Here is a 15,022-nt window from a genome sequence, read left to right as displayed (position 1 = left end):
GTTATTAGGATAAAGTGTACGGCTGACTCAGAGCTGCCTGCAAACTACTGGTGTGAAAGTCAAGCCTGTGCCCACACCTGCTGCTTGAGTCTGACCTATCTATCGCTTCTTACTCTCAGGGTAAAGGAAAGGCTCAAGCAGCCTGAGCCCCCAAAGTGACTGGAGATTGGAGGTGGTGCCTTTCCTAGACTTCTTGTATAGATAGAATGTGCTCAGACATCTCTTAATTAAGTTGGGAAGGCTAGCAAGCTGATGGATTTGAATTGAGATGCTGGTGAAGTGCCTCTGACATCCCCAGAGGGCACATTAAATTAACCACATAGACTAAGGATTCAGTAAGCTAATGAAGAGAGAAACGAGTGAGAGAGATGAGAAAGATGGAAGAGATGAGGATGACAGAGAGAAGCAGACAGAATGTGGAAACAGGGTAAAAAAGAAAAACAGTGGGATGAATGACCAGGGAGGAAGAAAAGAGAGGCATTGAAAAGAGGTGAGAGGAAAATACACGGAGAGAGAGAGAAAGCCATTAAGTACAGGTATGAGAAATTAAGAGACCCCTGCAAGATCCTGAGGCTTTATCCAAAAGTCATGCTGGGACAATCTGTCCTGGAGTCTGAGGTCCAAATTGCTCAGTCTTTGCCTCCACCAAGTTGCATCAGCTGCTTAACAAGGCCATAGCCCCCAGCAGGAGGGGGGAGGCCACGCTGCCCACCCTGTGCCCAGAGGTGCTTTACCTGTTCGTGGTGCTCAATGCCCATGCTGATGGTGTTCACTAGGATTGCAATCATGATCCCACGGTTGAAATACTTGCTGTCCACAATCACTCGAAGCTTGACCCTAACTTCTCGCCACATGTCACTGCAGAGCTTCAGCCGTCCTCCTTCTTCCAGCTCCTCCTCCTTCTCCAGCGCCGAGGCACCCTGGTCCTCTTGGCTGCCCTCTCCCTCCCCCTCACTGGCTCCTCCATCCTCCTGGTCTGAGCCAGCGCTATCCAGCACTGAGAGCCTTCTGGATGCCTCGTGCTCTGCCTGATGGCATCGGGGGCAGTTGGTGGGATCAGAGGTTGCTGTCACAGCAATGGGCTGGACTAAGCCCTGAGGAGGGCAGCCAAGAGAGTTGTGCTGCTGGCAAAGCCCTGGAAAGAGAAATGGTGCTGCTTAAAGAAGGATGATACGAAAAAGGCATTCAAAGTGGACACCTGCTTGGCTCCTGGGTATTTAGACAGGGTAACTGGGCTTTTTAGCTGTGAGGATGATTAAATACTGACACACCATCTCAAGGGCAGCAATGGGAGCTGTTGCCATTGGGGGCTCTATGCTGACAGGCTGTGTCTTCAAAACACACAGTACTGTTCAGCTTGCCTACGATTATGCTGAATGGGGTTCATGTCCATCAGAGAAAGAACTGCTTTGTCTCATGCAGAAATCATAGCTTGAGACTCATGAGCCTGTGTTAAGTGGGACCTGAAGGGAAAAGTGGTCATGAGAGCTGCTTTTGGCCTGAACTGCTACAAGTGGGGTCTGAGAACCCCCAGGCTGAACTGAACTCTCTAAATCAGAGAAACTACATTAGCAAAGCATCTCAAGAAGCCAGAAGAGGTAACACAGGAATGCTTCCTCCTGACAGTGTGCACTATGAACCACAGAAATCTAAATTTGTCTTCCTCGATCCTCCATTTTTGCCGGGAAGATCAAATGGACACTGGGGGAAATGAAGCAATTAATTCGTTAACAGAGTGCACGAAGCCTGTGGAAACTTTTCTCCTAGCGAGTAAAGAAAATGAAAGTTTGAGTATGCAAGACACGCTGAAGGAAAATCTGCCTTTTTGGTTGTTAATGGGAGCATAACTTAGGAAAGGCATCAGCAGGCAGTTAATACTAACTCTATAAAACCATTTTTACAGTGACTTTTCCAGCCAGGAACCCAATTTAAATGATATCTCACATCTAATTTTACGCAACAGCATGTGCTGCCGTCAAGAGAAATTGTCTCCATCATCCGCGCATATCAACCAGACTTCTTCAGCATCACTCCTTGGGTTCAGGTGACACCTTATTGCAATTCAACTCTCTTTGCCTCTCTCTTGAGGTCTGGAAGCAACTCACTTTGGGAGGAGAGCTCTGGGAGACCTCCTGTGCCAGCAAGTCCAATCTTTTGCCCCATTTTGTTGCATCTCCTAATTTTTCTCTCTCCCAAACTGCTATCAACACCTGGCTATACCAGACACGGAGCCCTTTACAAGCCTCAGTGTCTTTATGGTCTCTGGATTTCAGATCTGGATTATCCATGCTCCCTGCTGGCCAGCCCTGTTTCATTCCCATTCTTGCCGGTCACCCCCACCTTGCTGGTCTGGTGTGCTGGCCACGGTGCCATGCCCAGTGGCCAATGTTAATTCTAATTCTGTGCTTTATAGGCACAGGTCCTTCGGCAAGCTGGCACACGGAGACGCTCCCAGTTCCTGCCACATTTCCACCATGGGCATTTCCAGCTTTACCCATGCAATCCTTACTGTGGTGCCTCTGGCTTTTCCTGCTGCCGCCGGGTTTGGCATGGCCGGGCTCCTGCCCGTGGCGCCAGCTCTGCACGCTGTTGTAGAGCCCCAGGGTGCGGCGCTTGGCCTTGCGCAGGATGTGGCAGACGTACTGGAAGATCTCCTCGTAGCAGTCGCCCGGCTCCATGTAGCTGGCAACGGTGCTGGAGGACAGGTACCGGGCCCTCTGCTCCTGCATCAGCTGGTGCTCCCGCTGCTTGGTCTCCGAGAACTGCGTGGCGATGACCACCAGGCACAGGTTGATCATGAAGAAGGAGCCCACCTAGCAGCAAAGGAGAAGGGACCAATGTCAGCATGAAAAAGAACAAGTGGGAGCAGGAATGTAAGAGGAGAGAGGAGGGGAAAGTGACTGGGGTCAGACAGAGGAGTAGGCATCAGTCTGCATATGGAGGAGAGGTTTCAGAGAAAGCCAGGAGTGCATGAGCTTGGTTTTGAGAGCACACCCAACATAAATTCCATTAGGAATTTAAAGCTATGCATTGAAATTCAGGAAATAGGTCCAACTTTCAGCAGGTTTTGGGACCGTTAGCAATCACTTATAAGTTACATACAAACAGTTTAATGAAAACTGGACTATATTTTCCCCTCTTCTTTGTGTTAAATAGAAGGCAGGAGACAGAGAACCAGTTTGGTTGATTTCTCCTCTACTAATTAATTTACCACTGGAAAAAGCCATTTATAGTCTCCACCTCTTGGAAGAAATGTCAGTATTCTCAGATCATTTTAATGACATACTAGTATATTTGGGGTATACTATTGATTTCTACCATTTGCACCTTCATTCTCCATATAGGGAGATGGGGCTTTCCTGAAATGAGTGAGCTTTTGAAATCAAAAAAGATTTTACAAATAAAATATGTCCTTTTATAGAAGGACACTGAGTAGTCTGATAAAGCCAGACTTCCTTGCTTATTTTCTATTCTTCTGCTACAAGACATATCATATTAGCTCTTCTTTAACTTGTCCTCTGGCCTACATAGGCTTCTCATTTCAAACACAAAAGCTGTAAAAAACCACACTCCCAATTTCTTAGAAAGAGCAAACAAAATGCCCAAGTTCTCCCTATTCTCCATACAGAAGCCCAAATGTCTACCAGACTTAATTTAAAACTTGCATGTTCCCTTTAAACCTCAGTTTTCCTATTTATAAAATGAAGCAAGCATTTCTTTGTGCTGAGAGTTCCAGAGGCAAAATAAATTCACCCTGTGTTACATATCATGAAATTAGAGATTAATTTCCACCAGGAGGTCTATAGATAGATAGATAGATAGATAGATAGATAGATAGATAGATAGATAGATAGATAGGATAAATCCTGGGCTTCAATATGATGAGAATTTCATACATAAAAGGACTAGTATCTACATTCAAAATAATTTTCAAAGGCTGTGACACCTTGATTGGCGCCTACTCCCAGCAGAGCTGTGTCAATAGGGCATTGATAAAATGCAGAGCCTAAACTCTGAACAAAGACTCTGCATCTGCAGTGCTCTGAAAAAGGCTCTGTGGGGCAGCCCCTGGGAGGAGATTAAGCACCAGCTCAAGATTTCTGCTTCCCCTGAACCTGGGCACCCTGGCACCAGTTTCTTCTGTGTGAACCCACACAGGACCCATCTCCCCTCACTGTCCCTCCTTTGCAAGCAAACAGCTCTGACAGAGAGCAGGATTCAGTCCTGACCTTGTCTTCACACGTCTCCTCTCCTGTAAAGCCTTTCCAGCAAAGGGGACAGAGCAGGCAAAGGTGCTGATAACCTGACCTCAGTGCTTGTGAATGGAAAAAGGGTTTATTTCAGCAAGTACCTCAGAACTTGTTTTACCTATCCAAGCAGCATTTCCCTCAGTTCATAGCCCTTACTGCCCCCCTGACCAGCTTGCCCTTCTGGGTGACCCTTTCTCTTGGACACAGGCGCCCTTTGCACAAAGGGGACGTGTCCCTGCTAACATCTCAATAACCCTTTGAAACATGAAGCTCTTTCCAACCAGATTCAACATAAGGACAATAAAGTATCTCAAAATAAAGGGCTTTTTTTTCCCCCTCCCTTCTTCCTCTCAGCACCCTTCAAAGCTGTTCTAATTCTGTTTCCCTTCATCACTGAACCCTTCTCTTCTCTTTCCTTCCCCCATATTTCAGCCTATTTTTCCTTCAGCTTCTGCATGAAGCCTTGAAAATTAAAATAAGGCCTCATTCAGATTCCTTTGCCTTCACCCAACATTTTCCCTAGTCTGTGATGTCTTGCATGTTTTATTTTAACTGATGAGCGTATTGCTGGGAATCCAAACTCTTCTCTGATGCACTCTGCTCAGCAGCATGATACTCACCCAGGCTTTCCTTTTAGGTTGTGTCCCTCAGCTGGCACTGAGCGAGGCAGGGCAGGGAGCTGGACACCAGCTGTGTAAGCATTTCTGGAACACCACTTGTGACACCGCCCCATACTCTGCAACCTCCCACAACTCCCAAACAACAAGCAATTAGGGGTTGCCACACCTTCTCTCTGGGCCACAAGAGGAAGAGCTGAGGGCTGAGATGCCTCACCAGGACTGCACTGTCAGCCTAGGGCTGACTCTGGAGAGGGGTTCAGGTTCACACTCCTGAGCCCTGTCCTCACAGGCACTGATTGCTGCCATCTCCCACCAGATGAACAAAAAGGTGGGGAATGAGAGGACTGGATCTGGGAACTACTCCCCAGTCCTTATTCTTTTAGCTAGAAACATCAAACACAAAGCAAATTAGCTTAGCTTATCCTTAAAAACACAGGCAAGTCCATAAACTCTTAGTCTCTTCTGAGCCTGGCACTGCCTCCCAGCTCGGAGAAGGACAGGAAGGGTCCCAGAAGGCTCCTCATTGAGTGATTCATCTCAGCTGGCTGAGCAGAGAGATGGAAAGAGTCAGACAGGGAGTCAAAGCGTTTAAGAGAAGCAGATGGAGACCCTTGATTCTGAGTCCCAACACAGGGTCCTGTGTAGCCCTGAGACTGAGTTGTGCTTTGGTAAAGCAGATCCTGGCCTCATTCAGCCCAAAGTTCAAGCCCCATCTCTGCAATATCTGCCAAAATCTGACTAGTGCTGCAGATCCTGATTTGTCAATTACTTTTACTGCTTATGCCTGCATATCCAGCTTGCCTTCTGAGGCCCACGTGTTAGCATGGAGCCCTTCAAGGAGCCCCTGAGTGCTGCAATGCAGATGCCAGTGTAAGAGTTCAGAAGAGCTTGCTCCAGTCCAGGAGCCATAGCAGCGGCCAAGTAGCTGGAGAAGTGTCAAAGAGACACCTGGACCTCAAGCAGGAAAACTCAAGTGAAACACTGACCCAAGAGCATGAATCAGTCCTTCCTTCATGTCATATCCACGATCTCTGGTCAAGGAGGAAGCCTTTTAAAATCTGCTGAACACAAAAAAGGCTTTTCCCAGGTCATTCTACAAGGCCATTCAAGAGTGCCACAGTCAGTCAGCACCCTTTCCCTCAGAGAAGCATATCTGTGCAGGATTTCTAACTCTGCTGGGAGTGTATCCAGGTGGTGGAGCCTTTTTCCTGCCATATGAGCAGTAGCAGGTAATGCCCTCATGTAGGTGTTTGCCGATATCATTGTAGGAAAGCAGTCATGGATGAAAGCACAGCTCTAGACAGAAGCTGCAGAGATCCAGCCCCAGAAGAGTAAGTCTGAGCCAAGGCTAGAATGTGAGTGGAAAAGCAAAGAGTCAGGGCTTAAAGTACAACTGTCAGAACAATCCTGCTTAGAAAGCCAGGCCTTCCAGGAATGGAGAAGGAGGGAAGGATAAAGGCGGGGAGGGCTGTACTTCATGAGACTTAAAGAAGAATCATCATTTCTAAATGAAGATTCAGATAGAAAATGCAGCCAAATTATATCAAGTTAGACATGGTGGCATTGCTATGTGCTGCAAAAGATGCATCACATGCCAAGAAGGTAGCAGGAAGGCTAAATACTTCCTTGGCCTAACTCCACCAAAGGTAAAGAAAACATTCCACTTAGCATAGGACTCCTTTGTTCTCAGCAGTGCCCAAAGTAACCTGAGATTCATGTTCTCCTGTGTTTGACAGAAATAAACATATATGGCTTCTGCAAATGAGGAGGGAGTGTCTAGAAATGTCAATGACACTCTGCAGTAACATCTCAGGTGGAGTGTTTAATTGAGGGTTTTCGGTGCCTGCAAATGCAGAGACACAGTTTGAATCACTGTGAATCCACATGACGTGAGCCAGAACTAGAAGGATACTTAGAAACCAAAAATACACTGACAGAACTTATTTAGTTGAAATGTGGGGGGAAGGGCAGTTTCTGGAATTGGCCTACAAAGGACTGGGTATGTGTGCCCCAGTGGTTGAACACTGACCCTGCACAGTCCTTCCTGGCTCTGGGAGAGACTGGGGCTGTGGGACAAGGAATAAAGTCTGTGTCTAATAGCATATTCTACAAATTGGGGTATCCTGACCATGCTGCTCAAAGTCAGAATGCAGGTGGATATTAAATATTTATTGCATTTTGGGGTATATGAACAAAATTCATGGGTAATTATTATTTTCTGAACTCCCAAAAAGCAGGAGATGTCCAGTTTGCCCTTGAGAACAGAGCCTGTGGAAACTCTCCCACATCATCCCGTTCTGTGCAATCACATCTCTATACTGTCTCTTTGGGACTCTTCAGCATCAAAATAAAAGCAACATTCCTTAAGGTGTATTTCACCTCTGCTGTCCAGGTTCATGTTTCAGCCCACAGGGAGTGTCATATTCCTGTTTTTATCTCCTTGTCTTTCCTTTGTGAGAATAGAAGACTGTAAGGCAGGATGAAATCAAGGATATAGTAAGATTTTTTTAAGTTGTCTGACCTGAATGGGCCAATAGATTTTTTTTCTTTTGGGCCACCCTCCATATGTACAGGCTGCAGAATTTCTCACAGAAATTTATTAAAGTCTCCTTTATCTCAAGTCATTGCATGCCAGCTGGAATGTAAACTAGATCCTGTACTAGGTCAGCCTGTTAGTGCTACTGGGTGACTGCTTCTAGACCTCCTATTTCCTGAAGGGCACGGCCCCATATGACAAGTGTTGGATGAAGATCAGAGTCCTAGCCAGGTCCATTCATCCAAATGCATGTTGGCCTTGGAAATACACACTGAGGTCCTTACTCAGTGACCTGAAACTAAATTGCATCTACCATGTACAGATTTTATACTTCCCATAATTCATCCTAAGTCTTTCCATTTCACTCTTGGCTTTGGTCCCCCAGGTGAGCAATGTGCAAGAGCCTTTATAAAAACCACAATCCTTCCTTGTTAGAAGCAGGAGCTTGTCTCCAAGAAAACACACTTATGCAAGGGAAGCCTGAGGAACGGGGAGGCAATGGCACCATGTTTCTCAGCTCTCCTCCCAGGTGCTGATAATGAATATCCTTGCAGAAAACCAACCTTCAAACTTCATTTGTATAAATCCACAGGGCTTATAAACTGCTTATTAAGTTCTCATTGCTGACACACTTCTCTCTTTCCATCCTGTCATCCACAAGGGATCTCACACAGCCAGTTTATTTTGGACTGCTGACACTTTTGGAGCAATAACTCCTTTTCGTTCATGGTGAGGAAGTAATTCAGCATGACAGACCCCAAATCTAACAAAATGTGAATCTCAGACTCTGAACCTGATAAACCCAGGTGCTGCCAAAAGCTCCTCACTCAACATGGCTCAAAAATTACTCAAGAGCTAAACTGTATAGAAACCTAGTAGAAGGGCAGAGAAAGAATTGGCTTTTAAGTCAACTGGTTTGGGGAATTTACTTTGCAAAAAGATCTGTCAGTGACAACATCATTCTACATCAGCATGTATAACTTTAAAAATCAATCTAAAGTATATTTTTGAGTGAAGGCTAATAACTTGGCTGACAACTATATATGTGATCCTGCCTTGGACTCTTGGTGAAAATCAACTAGCTGAATTTCTGAAATTTCTAGAAGTTTGCTTCTCCAGTATCTATGTTGACCTAAGACCTGGTTTTTGTCAGCTCTTAGCTTGCATTGCTGACAAACAATTCATCAAACCTTATACTTACGATTATCAACAAGATAAAGTAGATAAAATTGTAGAAGGAATGGGCATCCATCACATAGTACATGATCTCCACCCACCCTTCCAGTGTGATCACCTGCAAAGACAAACAACAGAAACAGGAGGGGTATTCCAGAGCTCACTCCTCAGTGTATAACAAGCAGATACTGGCAGGACAGTTGCAACCCAGGAAAGGTGAGAAACAACAATTCATTTCAACGAAGCCAAATTTCCATTTTGGGAAATCAGCATGGTACTGCTTGGTGACACTGGCATGCTGTCAAAGCCTGTGAGATCATTCTAGTCCACAGCAGGAATATTTCATTAAAAGAGTTCATTTCCCTGGATCGCAGCGGGGGAAAACCCTCAGCAGGTTGCTGTGCCCCTTGGACTGGACACCGCGTACAGCCGGAGGAAAAGAAAAAAGGCATGGATTTTAGCTCCCATCTGTAACACGTGCTGGGAAGTAAAAAAAAAAAAAAAGATTCCTTTACTATAGCTGTCTGGACTGGAGGGGAAACGGGTACAAGTCAGCCTGAAGAGTGGAGTTTATTTTGGCAAGCGCGTTCATGTGTGCACTGTTTCCCTTACCAGAGGAGTTACAAGACCCTTCACTTTGCATCTCTATCACACCCTGCAGCAACTACCCCTGGAACCCAGAAAGACTGAGTTTGAAAAACAGAAATATAAGCTTGAGCCTTGTAAGGAGGCTAACTCAAGACTTACCTGAAATATCACAATCCAGGCGTAGCCGATGTTGTCGAAGTTGATGGCACCCTTGTGCGGGTTGGCGTTGCCTGTGCGGCACACGTTGTAGTACTGGTTCCAGTTCACACACATGCCACTGACATTAAACTCTTGCCGGACTGAATTGTAATAATAATAATCATCCTTGTCCAAACAACACTCATGGCCTCGCTCCTTCAGCGGGGGTATTTCGTGACAGCCCATAATTCCATTATCTCCTGACAGCGAGCAGATAAAGGGCATCTCATCATCTTCCTCTGGTTGGTAATAAGGGGGCAGGACAATGTCACCTTGTCTGCAAAAGAAGACACAGTCAAATTTCCTGTGACAAAGAGTTTCCTGTCTGTCAGTGATACTGGTGGGGCTGGGAGCCCCCATTCTGACATAGGGACTGCACTGGGTGGGGAATTTCCAGGTTCATTGACTCAGGAGAAAGGGAGGAATGACAGGGCTCCTGAAAACCAGCAGATTTCTAGGGTGAGCCTCCAGTTTTCAGAGCTCACCCCAGGCCAAATTGCACAATCTGCTTGCATGGAGATGAAAAAAAGCTGGAATGCAGAGATTTGCAGTCTGATACTCTCCCCATTAACATCAAAGCTAAATCAGGTGCAGTGACATTAAGGAAGTTCATCAGGCTTTACTGTAATATGTTCATATATGTAACTGCTGATGGACATGTTTTATAACATTTGGTAGTGAACCTTCTGTACTTCTAAAAAAAAATCCAGTTCATGCATAATTAACATTGCACAGATAAGCCTTAAAATTCGGAAATGGAAAGATAAAATTGACTTAACCTTAACTTTGACTCCTCCTTGACAGCTGGCATTACGGGTGCAATGTTTTATGACAAGTTCATGTATTTTTTCCAAATAATGCAAGCACCTTCCAAATGCATGAATAATTAAAATCATCTATGCTTGCCTAGCTGGAGATGAGCTAATATCAGAAAAGTGAAAGGTGAAGATACAAAAAAAAAAAAAAAAAAAGATTAGGCTCTATCTGGTGTATTCCTTGCAGTGCTACAGTGCACAACTTTCGTGTTGTGCAAATGAAGGCTTTTTCACTAAGTGTCATTGGAAAAGGACAGGTCTTGATGAAAAAGAAAAAGACAGGCTCTGATTGTTAACTAAGCAGGACTAAACTACAAAGGTATGTTGTAACTCATCCTCATCATTGGTGCATGGGCACCTTCAGAACTGATTTCCCTAGTAATGGTCAGCCAAATATTTTCTAATATCTGTCATTGTGAAGGCTGTGGCCCCAATTCACTTCTCAGTTACATCAACTCTGCATGGATATAATTACACTCATTAAAGAAGTGCTACTCCTGATTTACATAAAGGACAATCATCCTAAACAGCAGTTTTTCCCCAAGGAATAAATAAACACAAGAAGTGTCTGCTTTAAGCAGCTCCTACTCTGCAACTCCACTGCTGTTCTCCACATTGTATTTTCACACTTTTTTTTTCCAATTTGAGATGCTCTAAAGCTTCAGAACTGTTTAATCAGTTTAAACTGATCTACAGCTCTAGGTTTTCTTTAAGCAGTCTACACTGATAGCACACCTGGGATTAGCATATGGTTTTAAGAAAACGTTTTAAAGCCTGAGATCTACTAAAGCCAGAGAGTCAACAGGAAGAGCTGTGCTCTGAAACTGGGTAATCGGAGAATTCATGGAAGGCAGGAGCTTTTCCACCCCACTGCCTGTGGGAAGAGTAAAGCTGTGCTATGCAGACTCCCCCCTGAACCCCCAAACAAGCCTCAGATACCAGTAAGCGACCCCTGAGTGGCTTCACGCTCTCTTTGCCAGAAGTATTCCTATGTTTCCCTATGAGTTTTTTGTCCCATTCAAACGTTCATTCTTTGCTTTCAGATGCTCTCACTTCTACTAACCCAGCTGTGGGACACCTCTCCCACCAGCCCTCTACCCTTCCCCATGGCACTGGCCACATGCAATTCTACTCCTGAAGTTTTCTGGAAATTTCTCAGTGTCTCTCCAAAGGTAATGCACTACTGTTGAAACAGAGACCCCAGCTCCATTTTGGAGGCATCAGAGATGTTCCTGGATGCATCAGGCAGCACTATGGCTTTCTGTAAGACTCCTGTGAGCGTTGTTTTCTGTGAAGAAGGAGCAGGTTCAGGATCTTTCGGCAGCGTGTGTCAGAGTTTCAGCTCTTTCTGGGTGTCCTGTATTCCTAGGCATGGCTGGAGGGGGCAGCCTTGCTAACCTGTGCCTTGATCAAATCCAGACAAGCCCAGACACTTGCTGTGAAGACAGAAGAAAGCCAGCTGTCTTTGCCTACCCTCCCTTTCCACTGCAAGGTGTGACCAACACCCTTGGTGGCACACTAGCACTGCACACTGGAGTAAGTGATACCCAGAGAGCCTGGCAGAAGGGAAGGGAAAAGGGAAGGGAAAAGGGAAGAGGGAAGAGGGAAGAGGGAAGAGGGAAGAGGGAAGAGGGAAGAGGGAAGAGGGAAGAGGGAAGAGGGAAGAGGGAAGAGGGAAGAGGGAAGAGGGAAGAGGGAAGATGTCTCCCAGTCACTTACACTGTGAAGTTCTCCTCCATGAAGCAGCGGTTGCGGAGCAGCCCAGCCCACAGCTGCACGCCGATGATGCCGAAGATGAAGAAGACAAAGAAGCAGAGAAGAAGGACGTTCCCCAGCATGGGCAAGGTGTCCAGCAGCAGGTTCACAAGGATGCGCATGCCTACGGGGGGAGAAGAGAGTGTGGGACACAGGGATAGAGAAAGGGAGAGAGGAAGGGAAGGAGAAGAAAAGGAACCAAGTTTAGAACATATGCATAATAAAAGTAAAAAGCCTCATGAAAATAAAAGCAGAGTGTCAGAAGTTAACCACTGTCCAAACCTGGACAGATTTATGGTTATTGCCCTTTCTTGTCCTAACCTCTACTGACAGGCAGCCAGCAGAGCTGCTGTGATGCTGTGATCTCTTAACCTTAGGCCTCCATCTGCAGCAGACAAGAAAAGAGAATGAGACTTTTGGTGCCATCAGCTATCTGACTGACATACCTCCCTCCCCTTTCCCTGCAGAAGAATAACAGAGTGACAGCAGTCCCAAAGGAGCATGTCAGCTCAACAGCCCCATTATCCAAGGGTTCCAACTGAAATTCATCCCTGTACAGCAACTGCATCCTGCAGCCTGTGAGATCTGCATGGATAGACTAAGGCCAGCCTGCCAGTGGAATGAACCTTTTCAGAACATATAAACTGGCATAGATAATTGGGTTTTTTTCAGTGACAGTATCATCAAGAGACAGTCATGAAAACCACAATTTCCTCCCCTGGCTAGTCCTCATGCCCCAATGGGGCTGGAGCACACAAGTAGCAGGCACAGCCCAAGAAGCTTCCAGCACAGAATCTCTCTGCCCAGTGCAAAAGTTTTAAAAAAATTTTTTTACCCTCTAATTACCTAATGAATTATTCCTGTGGTTTTATTTTTCCCCTTGGCTCTTTAGCGCACAGCCCGAGTAGGGGTAAACATAGTCCATATCTCCATGGAGCTAATGGCTTTTCCTCTGCTCTCCAGGGATGGTGAAAGCCTGGAAATTCTTCTGAGCATCACAGTACTGCCTTTATCCCTGTGCACACCTCACGAGGTTGTCTCTTCTTGTCTCCATGAGGGTCCCCCCTCAGATACCCAGAGAGTTCCTTCACTGAAGATGATCCATGCAGGCCAGCAAATAATTAGCTAATTAGGTATTTATAACCAGTTCATTGCTTCAGATGGCAGTGGAAGGGGAAAGAGGAGGGGAAGACAGGATTAGGATTCTCTGACAGCCCTTTGAGGCACAAGATAATCTCCCTTGTGTACCCAGCACCAAGTAATTACCACACAATACTATACATTATGCTCCATGTCTATTCCCCAGATTGCTTGCCCCACAGAGAGGGGAGGGAAGTGGCACCTGTGGTGGGGGAGGCAGGCATGGAATTCACAAACACTGAAGGAAGAGGGAGAAGTGTGCCTGCTGTGGAACAGCAGACTGGTTTGGATTAAGAGAGAATGCTTTGGAGACAGAGCAGGGTGGCAGAGACAGGAGTGGTATTTACAGGTATGTGATGTGTAGGAAGGAGAAGATGCTTATTGGTGCCTGCAGGGGGTCAGGAAGGGTAAGGGATGATGGCACTAGCTCTAAGACCAGGCTGTGGAGAAGTAGTTAAGCCCTGCTGCCTGCCTGCCCTGCTGTGTCACCAGTCACCACATAAGGCAGCTTCTAGATGAGTACATCAGGGACACAGCTCCAGCCACTCGCTGGGGATCGCAGCTGTACCCTGAGTCACTGACAGCTCTCTGACCTCTCAGCACACCAAGTCCAACAGCACAGCCACTGAGACCTGCTGGGCCCTGGAGAAATGCTCTGGACAGCACTGGGACTTCAAAACTGTGCACCCTCACTCTTGGTGCTACGTGCTCCCAGCATTAATGTTGTGTCACAGCAGGAGCTCAGCAGTTCCCATAAACTGTCCTGGTCAGTACATTAGGGAGAGCCAAGTGGCACGGGAAGCCGTGCCAGCTGCAAGAGGGGTGGTGTTTTTCAGATCAGTTGATGCTAGCTTCATCTCAGAGCTGGGTAATGGGAGAGATGAGGCTGCCCTTACGCTGAAATGCAGAACAGACAAAACAGACATTCACACCAGAATTTTACAGACAGCATCCTTGCTGGGTCAGAATTTACAAAAACTGATTTTGTCTATGTTCCAAGAGAAAGCAAATGATGTGCAAAACTTGTCTGACTTTTTCTTGGAAACATCCTGCCTGCCCATACGTTCTCCATCCTGACTCTCAGAGGGACTATTGATGGTACAAAATTATGTTCCCCACAGCTCCAAGATCATAGCTATTGCCCCCATGTTAGGCCCTCTGGGGTACGTGGGGCCATGACCCAAGAGCTGGCAGGTGGCTCCTGTGGCATCTTTTCCACATCACAAAGAATTTCAATATTAACAGGTTCTAAGTCCAAATGAAACCAGTTTGGGGTTTTGGATTTTTTTCATTTCACAGTTAGACAGATTAATCTTTCTTTTCCCATTGATGTTGACTTTGGAAATGTATTGGCTCTTCAGAAGCAGTAACACTGAATCTACATCCATCCAAACATTCAAACATCAGTTGCAATTACAGGAGAAAGAGGGAGAAATGCTGAATGGCCTAAGGCCAACAGGGGATGATTTACCATAGAAGCTGGTGGCCAAAATAACGGGGTTTCTAAAGCAACTGCCCAACAGTGGAAATGGGAAGTGCAGCTTTGGGAGTATTCTGTTTTGGGGAACTGGGATGCCTCCCTTTTCCAAAGGGCCCTTGCTAGACAAGCTGCCATCCACAGCAACACCTGTGCATCTTGAATGACAAAATCTGAAAGGTGCTGGAAAGCCCATTCTTCATCAAAATCCTGCTGCTGCCTCCTTCCCACCTTCTGCTGCCTCTACCCGCTGCTCAGCCCTTTTTCTCTTGCTCTGCCTACAACTCCTCTCTGCCTCTGTGCTGCTCCTCAGCTTCTGTGCATACGTTTTCTGGTCTCCCTCCCCACTGCTGCCTTTGCCCACATCCCCATTTGTCCTTTACCAATGGCAGAGCAGAAGCTGTGCAGGCTCACAGTAAGGAGGGGATATGAAAGGGACGGTGACCTTTTCTGAAGCATCCTTTGTA

At 46.2% G+C, this 15,022-nt stretch overlaps 1 protein-coding gene across 1 annotated transcript in view; it reads right to left on the bottom strand.

Moving 5' to 3' along the window:
- Positions 1–15,022, bottom strand: part of CACNA1I (calcium voltage-gated channel subunit alpha1 I) — a 147,900-nt gene that overhangs the window by 38,212 nt on the left and 94,666 nt on the right. The window contains exons 5-9 of the mRNA XM_059847875.1: positions 11,903–12,062; positions 9,330–9,645; positions 8,608–8,700; positions 2,510–2,813; positions 735–1,135 (exon numbers count right to left, since the gene is read on the bottom strand). Coding sequence (XP_059703858.1) covers positions 735–1,135; positions 2,510–2,813; positions 8,608–8,700; positions 9,330–9,645; positions 11,903–12,062 — 1,274 coding nt within the window. The remainder of the gene's footprint in view (positions 1–734; positions 1,136–2,509; positions 2,814–8,607; positions 8,701–9,329; positions 9,646–11,902; positions 12,063–15,022) is intronic.

Source organism: Haemorhous mexicanus, chromosome 5 (genome assembly GCF_027477595.1).
Source record: "Haemorhous mexicanus isolate bHaeMex1 chromosome 5, bHaeMex1.pri, whole genome shotgun sequence".
NCBI classification, from domain to species: Eukaryota; Metazoa; Chordata; class Aves; order Passeriformes; family Fringillidae; genus Haemorhous; species Haemorhous mexicanus.
The sequence above is the reverse complement of the archived record's forward strand: the minus strand, read 5'-3'. Positions and strand labels throughout refer to the sequence as shown.